The 18,156-nt window shown below is 44.3% G+C and overlaps 1 protein-coding gene across 3 annotated transcripts in view; it reads right to left on the bottom strand.

Annotated features, from left to right (window-relative positions):
• The window catches only part of cadm3 (cell adhesion molecule 3), a 109,769-nt gene that overhangs the window by 60,457 nt on the left and 31,156 nt on the right, over positions 1 to 18,156 (bottom strand). For all 3 annotated transcript variants that reach the window (XM_047588778.1, XM_047588779.1, XM_047588780.1), the window contains exon 3: positions 5,083 to 5,232. In XM_047588778.1, coding sequence (XP_047444734.1) covers positions 5,083 to 5,232 — 150 coding nt within the window. The remainder of the gene's footprint in view (positions 1 to 5,082; positions 5,233 to 18,156) is intronic.

The raw sequence follows: 18,156 nt of genomic DNA, 5'->3' as shown, positions 1-18,156 counted from the left end.
ACTCTTTCTTTCCTCCATCTCTCCATTCCAAGTGTCTACTTTTCAACGTCTGCTCTGCACGTTGGACCTCTCCCGCTGGCTTCCCTTTTCCTTAAAATTTCTCCCTTTTCCTCAACAACCCCCTCCCCAACCCCCACAATCCTCCTCCTCCAACACTCTTCTCAATTCCCTCAAAGATAGAGGTCAGCCTTTAAGTGTCGTATCACCACAGAGAAGAGCCTCACTTTCTGTCTCCCTCCTCTCCACCGAGCTTCAAGCTCCATCTGGGGGTCTAAAGACTCGTTGGCCGCTCAATTTGTCCCTCTCCACCTCCCTCTCCCGTTCCTTTCTCGCCTCTCTCTGTTCTCCAAATTGTCAGTTGCAAAAATGTTGGCCCTCTGCTCTAAAACCCTTCTCTGCCTGCCTCCATCTCCACTCTTGCCATTCTCAAATCTATCTCCTGACTGCTTGACAGCTGTTACGCGTTTTGAGTCTAGCCCTCTCCTCGCCCCTTGTTTCTAATCCTCCAAATATTCCTTCGCTCCCTCCATGTTTCTTTACCATGTTTCTGTAGTTCAAATCAGATCAATCAAATACAGTATATATAAAAATATATATACAAACAGAAGAGCCGGTAATAGACCCCTTCAGGATTTGTAAAAAATGTAACGTTTTTTTTGAGGGGCGGGGCTTAACTGGAGGCAAAACATCACATCACATCACATCACATCACACTGTAGCCTGTAAACCGCGGTTAGCATATTTCAGTGGACTGTTGGCAAGAATGGACAAGGAAAACGCATATTTTAGAGAATATATTAATACTCTCACTCCCAGAGACCGCGAGTGTTATTTTAAAAAATTGAGTGATGGGATAATATTCATGACCCCTACACTCACTCACTGGATGGACGATTTGAGGACACAGTTGAAGAGATATTACAAGAAGTATTTGGAATCACTGTGGAGGATAACGTAGCAAATGCAACTTCTGCTTGGACACTCCTGAAAAACTAAACTAACCTTGCGTTAGCTAGGGGTTAGCATTATCATTAACACGTAACAAGAATCCCCAGATAAGGATGTTGTATCGCCAAAAGAGGGGTGGGGGTCCACAGTTTAGGAGGCCAGTGCTGCTTAAATGTTGTGAAAATGGACCAGCACCAACAAGCTTTCCATCAAACTGTTTGACTGAATCTATCTTGGTCGTAGTTTGTATCACGTCAAATAAAAACATCTTTTTTCTTTTCAAAGCGCGGCCCAGTAATGTGCCTGTCTTTGTGCTCAAAGCCGCCATGCACGCTCCTTTTCACAGCTGACAATGTTTTGAACCGAGGCTTTGAGCCGCCACAGTCCACAGTAGTCATTAAAACAAGAGCTCCGTATTTATAATGTCAGTCCATATTTACGGTGTCATTATTTTAACCGCCACTAGCCATCCCTCTCACCTCTACTTTTCCTGTCAAATACTGGGTCTGCTGTGCGATGTTGGACCACCGCACCAAGGAAGTGGGAAGTCCGTCTTTTCTAAATATAATTAAAATTCAGCCCGACTCACCAGCGTTCAGCCATCAAGTCGCACAAAATGGGTTTTTAAAAGGCTGGAACCGTTTTTGTCCTAAACGTGTATCTTTCAATTCGACATAGTGAAGAACTTCAGCTCATCAGTAGTTTGTTTGTTCATATGTTTATATATGTTTTCATTTGTTGAACTTATTGAGCGCTTTTTGGCACCGTGCAAATATCACAATGGCCTGTTGTTGGTTATCTCTTAATGTCTTTGTTTGGGCCTTTTTCTTGGGAACAAAGCTTTTGACTGAGTGTGGGCAAAGTAATTATAAGTGCCTTGTTCAAAATCTACATTCATACAGAACATCAGTAAAATACTCTGGAAACATAACGTCTCAATGAAAGCTTTTACAACTAGTCATCTGATTTAAAAAAATAAATAGAAAGTCCTGTTGTTTAATTCACTTTCAGAGGTTGTTTTAGAAGCATATGGGAGGGATTCTGGAAAGTAGAAAATGCAGCTGCCTCTTCAAGAAACGTGTTCATTTCATACTTTTTTCAGACGTTACAAATGACTTTGGCTCATTGACATTCTTTAACATCAAGTAAGTATTCAAATACTGTCAACACATAATTAAATTAAGTCAAATACAACAATAAATTAAGCAAATTATAACTTGAGTGAGCCAGTCTCCCTTGCTCACAAGGTCATTTATTGAATTCGGAACCTCGAAAATTAAGGCTGAAGTAGGCAGAGACGCGGTCGCCATGTTGGATGAGCTTTACTCCGCCCACACTCAGATACCACCTGTCACTCAAAGCAGGAACGCCCTTCATTATGTAGAATTTTAAAGCTTAACAAAACCCAAATAAACAAGTACAGCTGTCACAGGTTCCTACGAGGCTGCAAACATGTATAATAATGCTGTGAAGTTGGGCTTTTTAACATGGGGATTTGCTCCCATTTGGAGCCTCAAGTGGCCACTCGATGAATTGCAGTTTTTAGCACTTCCACGTGGAGCTTCATCGCTCAGACTTGGAGGATGCTGCTTGTAAAAAAAACCCTCTGTTCTTAATTTTGTTTTATAACAACCGTCTTGGAAACATGAATATGTTTCCATACACTAGTTTTTTCATTTTCCATACTTATTCAGACTTGTGAATTTATAAGTCTATATTTATCCATACTTGTGTAGGCACCCTGATGTTACCGCTCATAACGGTCGGTAAGCATTCAGTGAGTAGCCTCTTTACAGGCTCTTCCTGTCGCTTGAAAGGATGGTGCACAAGTCTGTTGTAATACTTATTTGAACAGTTCAACCGTATATAAACAAAAAAAACTTCTGTCTCACTTGTAGTTCATAGATACTGTTGCCTGACGTATGAGCTTGCAGTTTCCAAACTCCTCTGGTATCTTGCAGTTACACTGACTTGTATCGGGGAGCACTTTGTCATTTTATTTGACCAAAACAATGATCTATGCTCCTAAAACTAAAACACGATGGTAAAATCTACCCAAAGGTCCCCAAAACCACCTTCTCCTCACAACCCGTCTGTTTAATACATGTGGACCGGACCACTCAAAACCGCAGCCAAACTTGTGTTATATAATCTAATGAAGCTCACTGAACCATTTTATCCTTGCCCATTCACAACTTCCCTCTGTCCTCTCATCAGCTGACTCTGGAGTTTCTGGATTCGCCTGATTTTGCTGTGATTTCAACGAGCCAGATCACGGCACCGCTGTCAAAATGTAAGCTCGTTCTCCTTCCTGCTTCTCCTTCCGTCAGCTGTCATTTTAGTTGGAAACTGCCGAGACCCTCCTCCACCCCGTTCACCTCGAGTCTTCACGAGGAGGGCCCGGGCTGAGCTCATTAGAGTCCGCTCCTCATCCCATCCAGGTGTCCAGCCTTCTCCTCTTCTCATCAGCAACACCGGTGTCAAGCCCCGTGGGGGGAACACTGGGCGCATTATTAAATAAAATCTCGACTGTTCCCTTTTGAAGCTTCTCCTACCTGACCAATTCCTGCCTCTTATCCTCCTCTGTGCAGTGGGAGCCCCTTTGGGTCCTATGGGTTGAGGGGAGGGGGCATCTATGGTGGATCATCCCACAGATACTTGATCAGTTTGGGATCTAGTAAAATTTGGAGGCCAGGTCAACACCTTGTGCTGTTCTTCATGTTTTTTGAAAAAAAAAAAATAAATAAATTAAATGAAAAACTAAAGTTTTTATGTTCATTATGACCGTGTCTTTACCATAGTCATAATGATTTATTATGTAAACAATCACTTATTAATAAAAAAAAGACCAAATATCACTAAAATGTCAACTAAATAAACATGCGAATTTAATAACAACCACCTTCTTATTCTTATTTTGGTTGTGTTCTTTTTGTTAAGTTGAGATAATCATGACAGACATTTCTTTTTTTTGGCAATATATCATATTTTATACGGAAAGAAATCACTTTCAGCTAAATTACCCAATACAAACACATGACATTACACCTCTCAAGGGAAGTGTGATAAGTCACATGACCTGCTCCAAGGTGTGTTCTTCCTCCTCTTCCTCCTCTTCCTTAGTTATTTAGTGTGTGAGTCAAGTGTGAATTTATTACATGTCGACAGTGTTACTACAACATATTTATAAATAGCTTTCAATTTTCATTTACTCAGTTGAATATATAATATTTAGAAGAATGTTTCTGTAAAAATGCCATGTCGTGATTGGTTATAGGCAGCCATGTTGATTTTAGGCCAACTATGTTAAACTCAAAAAGGCCCACAATTATATATTGACCCATGTGATAAGACACCGTATAAAACCAAGGCATTAATATTATTATCATATACTACCACCTACTGCTGTTGGCTAGTTAGTTGGTGTCTTCTTGTCGGTTGCTAGTTGGTAGCTGACTGCTAGCCTTTGTTTTGTTTGTTGTTGTTGTTGTTTTGTTTTTGTTTTTTTAGTTGGACAGGGTTTCCAAATGTGCCTTGGATGACATGTAGTCACATATCTCATCACTTCTTACCTACTGCTGTTAGCTAGGCTAGTTAGCTGGTGTCTTCTTGTCGGTTGCTAGTTGGTAGCTGACTGCTAGCCTTTGTTTTGTTTGTTGTTGTTGTTGTTTTGTTTTTGTTTTTTTAGTTGGACAGGGTTTCCAAATGTGCCTTGGATGACATGTAGTCACATATCTCATCACTTCTTACCTACTGCTGTTGGCTAGGCTAGTTAGCTGGTGTCTTCTTGTCAGTTGCTAGTTGGTAGCTAACTGCTAGCCTGCTGGTCGGTTTTTTCAGTTGGTCTGGGCTTCTGAATGTGTTTTGTGAAGTGAAGTGTTTTTGTGTGTGCGTCTGTGTCATTGCTATTGGGTGGGGGGTCTAGTCTGGTCTAGGTGGGTGCTACATGTCTAAGTAACAACCACATGAATGAATTCCAGGGATAAAATCTGCAAAACGCTGCATTGTCACAAGATGGTCATCAAGATGTTATTTACTTCTCCTGTGAGTGGTCTTAATGTTGTGGCTGATCGGTGTATTTGACATGGTCAGTGAGCTGCATCTGAAAACATTTATTTTTTTTGGAGGTCTTACCTCTCTTCTCTCCAAAGTAGAGGGTCTGCTGTGCGGTGTTGGACCACTGCAGCGAGGAGTTGTCGCTCTCCGCCACCCGGCAGGTCAGCGTCACCTTGCCCCCCACGGACACCGTCTCGTCTGTGGTCATTGGCTGCAAGGGGTCGTCATCTAGGACGGAGCAAAGGCACGATTTAAGGCAGAGTGACAGAGAGCTAACAGAAACAAGCCAGGGAGGCGCCACGCTTAAAGGAAAACACAAGCAAAAATAGTACAGCACACCGGCGCACAAATCAGATAAACCCACAAAATGCATTACTCGCCCTGCTCTCTTTCTCTTTCCCTCTCTGCCTTCCCCCCCGCCCATTTCTTTCTCTGCTTGTCAGATTATCTATATATCTCTATCTGTCTTTCTGAAAGCGCAGACACAATGCGCGCACACACGCGCGCGCGGACGTGCTGTCAGGAGGACACAAAAAGCAGACAAATGGCTATCTGGCTGTGTGTCTGCGAGGCCAATGTTGGAGCAATGAGTCAGTAGCGGCGCTGGCATCCGAGAGACTGCCCCAACCTGAGGGACCGGCGAAGATGAAGAGACCGTGGCAGACGCTGGCTCTGGGCAGGTCAAAGCAACAACAAGAGCACAATGCTAACGCCTCTAACGTGACCCTCCTTTGGTCGATATCTGTGTCGCCTTTTTAAAGCCATGCATATGTATCGGCTGGTGCCGAACAAGCTCAAACGGGACAGGCATTATGGTAATGATCAGGTCAGAGGGAAACAGAGTGAGAATATAAATGACCTGGCATAATGAAGGGGTTCTAAAAGCCTGATGCTGAAACTGGACAGAAACCAGTGTAGGGAGAAGCGTCTGGGTGTGTGACAGTATTCAAATTGGCTCAAATTATAGCATTTAACAGCGCTCCCTTGATAACGGGTGATGGCGCAGGCTAATTCCGCTCGGGCGCCGAGTGGGGATGACTTTGTGAATCAGGAGCAGGAGACGTATGCTAAAATATGCACCGAACGTGGCCGTCGTTACGTTTCGAGACGCGGCGGCCTCGAGTGCGCCCGCGCTTCGAGTCGTCTCCCTTCCAACCCCTTTCGAGTGCTCGCTCAGCCTAATCTCCAGAAAAACAAAAAAAAAAAATTAAAAAATATGGCATAATTGACGACGAGACCAAGCCAACGGAGGGAACATCTCATAAGAAGATATGCCTCAAAGCGGTCTCCTCACCCCTGAAAATACGGCGTGTATAAATAGTTTAATTGGAACCAAATTGTCAAGTGGGAGACAGGTTTATATTCGGCGTGGAGCGTTATCGCATCCTTGCACCGGCGGTGGAATTGATTTCTCTTTTTTTTTTTTTTTTCCCTCTGCAGGAAGAACATCTGCTTAAGTGCGCTTCGGCGGAACTCCCATCAAGACATGAAAGGAGGGGAGGGAAGGGGAAGACGAAGAAGAGGAGGAGGAGGCGGCGAGCGAACTAACTGCATGTAGCATCAAAAACACACATTTGCAGAACATGAGCTGAGAGCAGCAGCAGGCAGGAACTACGGCTTCTTCTTTTTTTTTTTTGGTAATTTTACAGCTGGACAGCAATCTCATCGTTTATTGTAAAAGATTAAAAAAAAACAAAAAAACTTTAGGTTTGCCCCGTTGGCTGTGAGGATTCAGAGGGATAGCAGCTCTTAAAGGTGCAGCCAGCAGGATTCAGAGGAGACTCCCCGAGCCCTTGGTGTCAGGAAGTGGCTCCCTCTCCGTCTCTGGTGTTTTACTGCAGCGGCTCTGACCTTGTGGTTAGTTTATCTAAGCACCATGATGGCTGAGGGCTGAATGTGTGGTCAAGTGCACCGCGGATTAGTGTCTCCTTTAATAGCATCGCGGGCTAATTCTTGTGGCTGATCGCTAGAGCTCCTCCGCTTGGCTCGAACGCTTCGGGTAAACTGGCTGTCCCGCTGCATCGCCCGTCAAGCCGCCCGCAACGAGCGGAGACAAGTTAGCCGAAACCCGTGCACCCTGTCCCCTCGCCGAGGACCGCCCGTGTTTGATGGTCAGTGGGACGTCTGTGCCGGCAGAGCAAGGACAGCGGTCAGTTTGTGAGTCTTCAGCGGCTAAACGTGCACCATAATTTAAAGGATACGTTCCTTAACGAAACCTATTTTTTACCCCCTGGCAAATCCCAGAGTTGCTAATTGCCAGACCAGGGTTTCCCATTGGTCTTATCTCATGGTCAGAGCGCGCAGAAAATCAACACCAGCACCTTGTGCTGCAGTTAAATAAAACTCCGCTAATGTCACCTCTTCCATTTTACATCAAATGTCTTCAAAATTCAGGGAGTCCTTGGGAACTATTGAATCTAAAAGTGGAAGCCTCTAGAATTAGACGTCTCGTGGGCTTAAACGGAGCCCGCCCTTGAAATAAATAAAGCGGCGCGTCCGTCAGAGACAAAGAGATTAATGGCGCGAATGTGACGGAGGGGTCCTCGTCTTTCATCGCGTTTTGTTTGTCTTTATGTTATTTGGTCAATGCTAGGTCTTTTATTTTCATTTAAAAATATTGATCCGGCGCGCTGGTTCCTTAAAGGTTAGAGGAGTGAGAGGGCCCGCGGATGATTGCAGATCCGATCGATGGCCTGACGTGGGGGGGGGGGCTTTCAAATTTGAAAGCGCCGCTCGTGGCTCGTGTTCGTTAACTCTGCTGGAGTGTCTTCGAGCAACGCGTTTCATTTCCACCTCTTCCGACGGCGCCGAAAGGCCAAGTGGGCAGAGAGCGGTTGTAGTTTGGTGCCCAAACCTTCTGCATTATTTAAAGGTTAATCCCACTCTCTTACGGGCCGCAGAGCCTAAAATGCTTTAACGATGATAAACTGGTACTATAAATCTAAAGTTCCACTAATGCAATGGTTCCCAACCTGGGGTCCACTCCCCCCGCACAGCTGATCACCAGTCACCAGTTTTGTCACCCTACATGTACAACGTGAAGGGCTTAATGCATTCCAGCACTGTGACGGTTTCTGGCGTGTGGCGTTTTATCGCGATCACAAATATATACATATAGAGAGTAACGTAGCCGTTCGTCTTCAAACTAACATCACGAGCCAATCAGAATTAACGAGCATGTCTTTGGGGGAGGGAGGAAGCCCGAGCATCTGGAGAAAACCCACGCAGATGCCGAGAGAACATACAAACTCCACAGAGAAAGAACCAAACTCAGAAATGTTCAGCAAATGGTGACAATATACCAAACTTATTTTTAACCTGTAACGTGAATGCTATGATATCGGAAGTCTGAGATGTCCGAGTTGCAATACAGAGTTTCCAAGTTTTCGTGAAGGCATCATCTAAGCTCGTATTTTTTTAAGTGAAGTCCCGGAGATGGAGAGTAAATTTATGAAGAGAATGTGTCCTGACTGCAAACAAAAGGACTTAAAAATTGTAAAAATTAGAAGAAGAAGAACTAATATTAAATGTTGTTGATGTAAAATGATGTAAAGTTTACAATTTAGAGTTAGAATATGACCTACAGTTGTTTTTGTATAAACTGAAACTGAATTAAATGGTTAAATTGCATAATTGCTTAATTCCTCAAATAATTTAGCTTGCACCCCCCGTAAAAAAAAAGTTCAGGCTGACAGGCTGGACAGGGTGGGGGCCAACCCCACTTTTCTTAGATAAGTAGGGGAGGGGGGCTCCAAGGAAAAAAGGTTGGGAACCACTGCACTAATGTATATAAACATTAGATGTGGTACCATATATGAGCATGGTGGTCACATATTAAGTTTTCGTTTAATTAAGTCATGGGCGGAGTTTGTCCTCATCAAGATAATTCACCAGTCATTTATCAATACTTCAAATGGGGTGAAGCCTTCATTCTATGGTCAGATGGGTGGGGTTATGTTGGGGTAGTGGGGTAGTTGGGGTAGAGATGGGTGCCAAAGAGATTGGAGTAAATTAAATAAAATACCAAAAAAATTTTGTGGTTAGCTGTTTGTGCGGCGACGCCCGACTCACGCGCTGGCCGAGACCGGATGATACGAGCGCTGCGAGAGTCTCCCGCCACCAGCGAGTGACCTCGGTAAGCCTCGGATACAGATACAGTCGCTCCTCTTACAATCCAAGCTGCACAAGAGCAAAGTTAAAAGAGGGGAAATGAAGTTCAGCCCGAGTTTGAACGGTTAAGTCGGGCTAAACGCTCGGGCTCCAAAAATAAAAGGAGAGGCCAATCTATCCTTAGCAGACGTTAAGTTAAACACTGTGGCTTGCTCTTCTTTTCTTTTTCTCTCTTTTTTTTTTTTTTCCTCCTCACATCCACTTCCAAGCCTGTGGAAGACACGGGTATTTAAAGCGACACAATTTACACTTTCCCCAGCCAGCAACAAGGTGAGAGAACGCAGAGGTAGAAGGCTGACGGGGATATCAAGACGAGGGAGGGAGGGAGGGAGGGAGGGAGGGAGGAGGAGGGGGAGGAGGAGAACAGACAGAGAAAGATGGATGGATAGGACTATGCAGAAGAGGGTGGGTGATGAAACGAGGTGGGAAACTGTGTGTGTGAAAATGGGAGGGAGGGGAATGAAGACGCTGGTGAGACAACAGAGGGAGTGAGATGAGGGCTTTCCAGTGATAGAAAAAAAAAAGACTGAAAGGAATAATTCAACTTTTTTTTTTGTTGTTTGCTCTATGAGATTCAGATTAGATCGACTAGATAGACTATCCATCTCATGTCTGTGTGTTATTATGAACCAGGCAGATTTGGCTTATCCAAAAGAGAGACCGCTCACTGAGTTTACACCTTAATGGAGCTGTGCTCGAAATTCGACTTTCTGAATTACATGCAACAGAGAAAATCGAATAACTGGCGGGATCATGTTCTCCTCCCCCACACTAGGTGGCAATATGTGTAATGTATATGTCTATTGTGTCATATATAACGCAAGAGTCGTTCATGTGGCGGACCGGCATTTCAAACAGCAACCAGATGGATAATAGTTCATCTTTTTTAATCTCGTACGTAATGCACGCGCTACTTATGGTGCAGATAAGATGGCGCTATCCCTCAGGTGGTTCTTCTACCGACTCTGTTTACCTTCTTCTTCTGTGGCCGGCTTTCTTGGATGTTTTTGTTCTGGGGTCATACACCAGTGCAGCAGTTGTGGCGCATGAGCAGTGGTGTTGTCTAGTTAAAGTCCAATTAAGGCGTATACATGTCGGAGAAAATCGATTTCCAATCAGAACTCCGATTTTAGTCGGGCTAACGTGTTTACATTCACTTAAGTTGTCCAGTTAAAGTCGGATTAAGGCAACAATTCATTTTTCCACGTGCATGTAAACGAGCCGACTGTTTGAGGCAAATGCATTCATCTAATTTGAGTTTAAATCGGATTTTCCACCTCAGGTTTAACAAAAAGTTTTAAATCTGTCATAAGTGTCATAGCAGACGGGGGCTATTTATTCCAACAAGAATCACTCGCTCACGGCTTTCGCTGACTTTTTCTCACTTCCAGGTAGAGCTGTAATAATTAGTTCAATTTATTTTGTTTACAAAGTGTAATGACATAATTCATAAACAAAAAATTGCTTTTCTGGCCTCTAGGGATGATCCCCCAAACTTTAATTTGTTAATTCTCTTGCAGGTCGATGTGTCCTGTATTACAGACACGTCTTTCACAGAAAAGCTTCTTTTTTTTTTCTCTCGTAGCAGTGCTTCAGTTTCCCACCGCCTCCTAAACTCTCAGCCAAGGCCGACCTGCGGGGGCCGTATCAAATTCTCACAGTACACCCGTTTAACAACGTTTAGTCTTGTCATTGCAGTGCACTGAGGTTTCCAGATTCGGTTTCTCCGTGCATGTACGGGAAACAAATCAGGTGCTGGGGGATCGTATCAGGCATCTGGAGAACGAAGCTTGCAAATGGATGAAACGAAGCTGTACGCTGAAACATAAGTAGAAATAAGTTAAAGTGGGCTGACTCCAGCTCGGTGGTAACATTAAAGCCGGACGTCTTGTCTCACTCCAAATCCAAATCTCAAACCTCCAAAACAGTTTGATGCAATTCCTTAATAGTCATGGTAAAATAAATAAATTAATGAATAAATAAATCTTCTGCTCTTCAGTGAGGAATTCAAACCACCTTGGACATCTCCATATTCACCCCTGTTTTTCCTCCATCTGTCTCCCTCCGTCTCTTCCCCCCTCCTTCGCTCCATCTGCCCCAATGCCTTCCCCCCCGACTCCCCCGTGCCCTCCCCCTCCCTCCCCTTGTATCCCAGATCAACTTGTTTATTTCTCCCCGTCCTTAATTCCTTGTTTCCCTCCTTTTTCCGTTCCTCCCAGGGAGGCTTTACAGTGTTGCTGCTAATTAACTCAGGTTAATGAACTTTATTTACTGTATTACAAGCGTGTGTGTGTGTGTGTGTGTGTGTGTGTGTGTGTGCGCCCTCTGCATGTAGCTCTGGGCGTGTGTGCTACGTGATAAGATTTTTATCGCGTATTTTGTGCGTCTGCACCGTGTACATTTGTAGGTGTACTTGTTGCTTTGCGGGGAGGTAATTATCTGCCTGTGCGTCGATCTATCGCGGTGTGGTGTGTTTGTTTGCGAGCGTTCGCACGCACCCGATTATCATTTATTTTGAATGGACAAATGTGCGAATGCATCTGCATGATTTATGGATTTTTTTGATTTTTTTTTTTTCTGTTTTCTTTATCTGAGCGCGTTTGCCTCCCGTGTTCACCGGTACAGAATGCGTCCATCCATTCTCCACTGTGTCCCATGGCGTGTGACTGACAGAGTTGTGTGTCACGGTGCTGCTGATGCTCTACACATTTGATGGTGGGCGGTGGGGGGGGGCGGGGGGGAAACTCCATCCAGAAGTGTGCGGTTTGATATGGCATGGTATGATACAGGCCATTACACACACACAGAGGCATCCGGCTCGCGCACGCTCCAAGAATGCGGCTGACCGCCATCACCGACTGTACACGGGAGCACACACTCATAAAACATACAGACAGGAAGGCATACACACTTGTCAGGCTCAAAGAAACACCTACACTTACACAAAGACATAAATACATAAAAATGTGCTTAAAATATATATTGGATCCAACTGGCAAACACACACAAACACACACACACACACACAGAGTAGCCTCCCCCACATCATCCATCCATACATGCCCAGCTGTCCCTGAATACCACCCATCCCCCTGGGTAAAGCATGTGTGTGTGTGTGTGTGGATCTGTGAGTGCATACTGTATAAGTGGGTGAGTGGGTGTGTCTGCCCTTCTGCCCACCTCTACAAAAAAAAAAAAAGATGCAAATTCCAAGCAGACCTTATCAACATTTTCCCAGCGAATAAAAATAAAACATCAGAAACGTATCTGACGAGTTATTTCTCCGAGCAGAAGCTCAAAGCGTCCTTTTTTTTTTCTATTTCTTTTTTTCCCCCCGACACAAACACTTCTCCGTCTCGTGAAGAGCGAGGCTTTGTTTTCCGCCTGATTTTCACAGCTTCGCAGCCTTTAATAGACGAGCGGTTGTTGCAATTTGGGGGCGCCCGACAAATCGCTGATAATCTTTGAGGGACGTGGGTGAGTGGGGATAGGCGGCGCTGGGGCGGATTTAAGGACCCCTGCTTGCAGACTTAGCACAAACAAACTCCTTAGGCCTTATTTTTTTTTTTTTTGCCCGCCTTTTTTTTTACTCAAGGCTGAGGGTTAGTGGGAGACAGCCCCCACCCTCCCACCCTCTCCCATCAAGTATCCCACCAGAACACTGCCAACCCCACCCTGCCTCTGGTGTGCCTGTCAAACATAGTTAGCTCAAAGCTCAGACAATCTCCCCCCTCCTCATCCTCTTCCTCCACCACCATCATCACAGCCCAGCAGAGCGTCTGCAGCAGCACCGAGGCGCCAAGCCGGCCGCCCCACCCTGCCACTGGAGCAGCGCTATTCAGCTCTTGCGGAAAAGGGCAGCAGCATCACTGCTGACAAAAGAAAAAGAATAATGATTTGCCGGGAAGAGAAAGACGGAGAGAGCCGGGGCGGTGAGAGGGGGGAAAGCACTGGGGAAAAAACAGAAGGGGGGAGAGAATGAAAGACGGAGTGAGAGGTGAGCGAAGGACATGGCAGAAATAAGCATATATAGATAGATGAGAGCAATGAGGAGGCTTGACAGGGTGACTTAGAAAGGGGGCAAAAAGAATGAAAAGGCAAAAAGATAAAAAAAAAAAACACGGAGGGAAGTGGAGCAGAGCAGGAGGAGAGGAAATAAAAACAGAATGAAGTGTCGCCGACATAAACAGCGAGTGTTGAGGTGGAGAGATAAAGCAGCACAGACATAGTTGTTGCTCTTCAGAAATACATCTTGATATAATGCACGATCATAAGCACATTCGCCATTCTGTAAATCATCCCTTCCTCTCCGCGCCGCTCCGAAGCCAGCGCCATCTAATTCGACTTCACTACGAGCGAGCGCCAACGAACTCTACCACCCTCATCCTTAAGTGCAGCGGGATGACACGGAGCTTCAGAAGGCTGAGTTTGTCAAATCTCCAGAGTTACGGCCGCTTTTAGCTTCAGATCCTCCTCCTGTGTTTCTGTGGATGGCGTCGGCCTGATGAGCCGATAGACACCGCTGCACCGCACGTCGGTTGATATTTGAATGGCAAATTACTTAATGCGTCTGTAATTTGCATCACTGAAGGTGAGGTCGGCGACAGGAGTATCTGCACATCCCTGTATCTTCAGTTTATGCGCTGTTGCATTATCAGCCATTACTTTATGACTCCTAATGGACATGGGCCTTCTGAGGTCGTCCTGTGGCGTCTGGTAACACAGTGAGGGGAGGGGCCTCTGTGGATCATCCTACAGATACTTGTAGGTTTGGGATCTAGTGAATTTGGAGGCCAGGACAACACCTTGTGCTGTTCTTTGTGTTCCCAAATTGTTTTCGTGTCTGTGCTAGGCTGCTGTCATCAAGGAGTATTAATGCTATGGGGTTGGGGGGTTAGCCTGCTCTGGTCCAGGTGGGTGCTACATGTCTAAACAAGTCCACATGGTCCAAAAGTTTCCCAGCAGAACATTGAACTGTCACAGGATGGTTTTAATGTCTCCTGTTAGTGGTCATAATGTTGTGGCTGATCAGTGTATTTGACAGTTCCGTACGTTATGATTTACATCTGCATGAGATCTAGCGCAAGAAATAATGTGTCCTATTTGAACTGAGGCAGAATGTACATGCGTGGAGGTCAGGGCGGTGGAAGGGCGTGTAAAACATCTGACGTTGGGAACGCTGATGATGACATGCCGTCGTACGCTAAGTTTATATTCAACATGTTTCTCTTTCCTCGACGGTCTCATATTTGCTTTGTGCAGGTTTTGTGGAAAAAAAAAAAAAAAACAACAAAAAAACAACAACATTTCAAAAATGCTGCTTTGGATGTAACTTTGACAACGCAACACAGTGTCTGGCAGAACTGTCAACGGCGCGCATTGTTTTTTTGGGTAATTACTCCCCGCTGATCACTGACAGCTACCTTGGAAGGCAGCTAGGTTCTCACAAGATTCGTGGGATTAGAAAAAATCACACTACAATCCGTCTTGGCAGGCTGTAAGCCAGGTGCACAGAGGTGTCCTGTGATGAAACCCACGGGTCACCCCCTAAGAGTCGTCTGCCAACGTGATAACTACCGTACACACACCTGTTTTCAAAGCTGCTACGTCACGTGCTTCATTGATCTGACTGGTTGATGTTGACAGGCAGATGTTTCATCCAATCACGAGTTTTTAGATCAAAGGTCCCCTAGAGGTTCCTTGGAGGTACTGCAGGGGGGGGGGGTCGCAAAATCTTTAGTTGATTAGACCTTTTTTATACATTTTTTAAAAATGTATAACTACTGTTGCACATGTTTCAAATAAATAAAGTATATTTGGACATTTGTATTATTTGAATAGCTTAATATTGAATTCAAAATGATAATAATAATTTACATTATTGTATGTATGCGCCGGAACGTCCAATCACATGACCAATTTTAGACGACGTAGCAGTAAGACGCCGTTGTTGTAGAAAGTGCTAACTTCAGACTATAGACTATGAATTGTGTTGATAGGCTGAGTAAAACTAGACTAAAGCAAAATGCTAGCAAGTGGAGATTGCTAGCCAGCTTCAAATGCTAGAAAGCAAACAAGAAACAAAACACAACACAGGGTTCCCTACTTAATCTCTCCATCAGTTTGTGGGTCCTTGGGCTGAAAGACGTTGAAGACTCCTGGTTTAGAGGGTTAACAAACCATCTGCCATGTCAGGTTATGTGACCAGAGCAATCAGCAACAATAAACTCTTGGGATGATCACTAGTATTTGACTAAATCAGAATCTATACAAAAGCTTAAAATGCATTCAACATTCTCGCAGAGCCAGATATGCATTATTTAGCTGCTAATCATCTACTCAGCTACTGTTCATAATTACCTCTACAATCATCTCCGTGGTGTTTTGATACCATCCTTGCTTTGGTAATTCTGTTTCACTTTCTAACAGCTGTGCCATCTAAGCTTCGCTTAAATAAATAACAATAAACGGATTGCACACGGGCCGACGAACAGGCAGCGGACGAGAGACTTGTTTGATTTAAAGAGAGGAGCCCTTTTCACTGCACCAGAGCGTATGTACAGTTCAAAAGAAACCTCATCCGCCAGAAATCATGATTTGATAACAACAACCAAAAAAAAAAGGAAAACCGAGTTTCATCTACTCCTCCCTTCCAAAGACGCACACACACACACAGAAAAGATAAAGAGAGTGAAATCTTTAATGTCTTGGCAAATGCACTGACTGCTGCTGCCAACAGGCCACTTAAAGAAATGAGTAGTCAATTACCAGAAGTCTGCCCTTTTGACTAAGATCACTGGACCTGCTTTATGGGGGACCTCAGAACCTGCTGTCTGTCCCTTCCTCTGTCTTTGTGTGTCAGAATCAAATGCACTCACATCTACACGAGCATGAAAAAGGACATAAACACTGGGCGATAATTTATTCTCAGTTTAGCTCACCGCAATCTTTTTATCTAGATTAATGATTCTGAACAAACCCTCATGCAGCACGACGCCCTATACAAGCCTGTAGGGAAGCGTGTGGACAGATCTCAAAAAAAGACTTGCTTCCACATTTGTGGCAACAGTTTGAGGAAATGTGCTTTCCTTTTCTACTCCGACAATGCACCTGCGCACGAAGAAATGCCAGGTTCTGGGATTCTCGGAGTTCGCTTGGACTCCCAACATCAATGCTGGAGCTTACTTCGGCTCTCGAGGCTGAATTGGAATAAATCCCTGCAGCCATGTTCCTAAAGCTCGTGGAAAGCCTTCCTGGGAGAATGCAGGCGGAATCAGCTGCAGATTAATTCCTATATTTTTTCGCTACGATGTCTGCAACAGTTAAATATTCTCAATGGCGTATATGTTAGGATAATATCTTCACTGGATATCTACAGATTTGATTCAGTTCACTAGGTCCCGATTCTAATACATTCAATATCAATTCGTTTAGAGATATTTTCCATTTTGAAACAATATATATTATGTATTATTATATCTCTAGTTGGCACACGACCTTGCATGTGGCCTTTCTTTTGTTAAGCTCTTCTCTCTCTGTCACATTTTTTACATCTAAAATCTGCCACACATCAGCTTTCTCTCCATTCAAGGGGTGGGGAAAAAATATCGATATAGCAATATATCGCGATATTTTTTCGTTCAATACAATATCGATTTTGAATGTTTTGGCCGATCTTTAACTTCTTCCACACCTCCACCACCACTTTTTCTGTACAAGTGCAATAAATTGGATAAGGGTTAATCTTGTTTTTGTTTTTTGTCCAATGAATTCATCATAATCTTAATATCGTAATAATGTATCGTATCGTGACTTCAGTATCGTGATACGTATCGTATCGTGAAGTCCTTGCCAATACCCCTACTCCACTGTCCACTCTGCACCTTTTAATATGCTGTAGAATGACTGGAATCTAACTGGGTTCATGTCATTGAGGCCGACTCCCCAATATGCACTTGCTTTTAATAATCTGCTTGTAAATGTGATCCTGTTTTATTTGTCTATAACTGTGTTTTGTATTTGCTGCTCCTTATCTGGGCCCAAGTTCCTTCAGAAAAGAGGGTCTAAATCTCAATGGGATCTTCTTGGTTAAACAAAGGTTAAATAAAGGCCTGACAGTTCTCTCACAGTCGTAGCTTCTGTCGTGTTTTGTGTCTCCGCAGACTGCAGTGACATCTAACCAGAGGATGCAGGAAAAAATAAACATCCATTTGAATTTTTTAAACGGCGCCCTATTCTGTAGCAAACTGGATTTGAATTTATTCAAAATTCTTTCGGTAAAATTAAAATGGCATCAGTATCAACTGTTTCCACCCCGGCCCTCCCAATCTGCAGAATAACCGTCATTCCAGCACAGAGCCAATTAAATACGGAAAAAATATTTATACGGGCATCAGGCCAATGAAGAAACCGTACATACAGCACAACAATGTACATGTATATGAATAGACTCGAGCCCACACACGCCTCTCATTATTGTGCTTCAAAACATAAGAACACATGTGAATTGGCACGCGAAGGCGAGCAAAGTCGAGCAAAGTCACCAACTTCAAACTTCTCAAACACATGGACATAAACTGTCTTCCGCTCGTAAACTTTCCGATAACAACGGGGACTTATAGGACAGCAACGAGAAGAAAGAAGAAGGATAGCGAGAGAGAGAGGCTGAGGAGGAGGATGATGATGGTGGAGAGTCAGCAACAGAGATAAGGAGGAAGCGACTGATGGGGAGATGGAGGAAGGAAGAAAGAGACTGAGAGATGGAGGGAGAGAAAACACAAAAACCGAGGGAGACAAAGGGGTGAGCCATGTGAGCCAAGGGTGACGAGGGAAGATATGCTTCAAATTAAATCATTTGGAACAAAAGAGGATTGTTGCCAAGCAACCCAACCAGAACGGGGTAACCAGGGCAACAGTGGTGACCCGAAGCTTGACCTAAGAAATGGAGTCACCCTCGTCGTCCACTAACGTGCGTGCGCTCAA

Source organism: Mugil cephalus, chromosome 7 (assembly GCF_022458985.1).
Source record: "Mugil cephalus isolate CIBA_MC_2020 chromosome 7, CIBA_Mcephalus_1.1, whole genome shotgun sequence".
Classification (NCBI taxonomy): Eukaryota; Metazoa; Chordata; class Actinopteri; order Mugiliformes; family Mugilidae; genus Mugil; species Mugil cephalus.
Note: the sequence above shows the minus strand (reverse complement) of the source record. Positions and strands in the feature narration are given on the sequence as shown.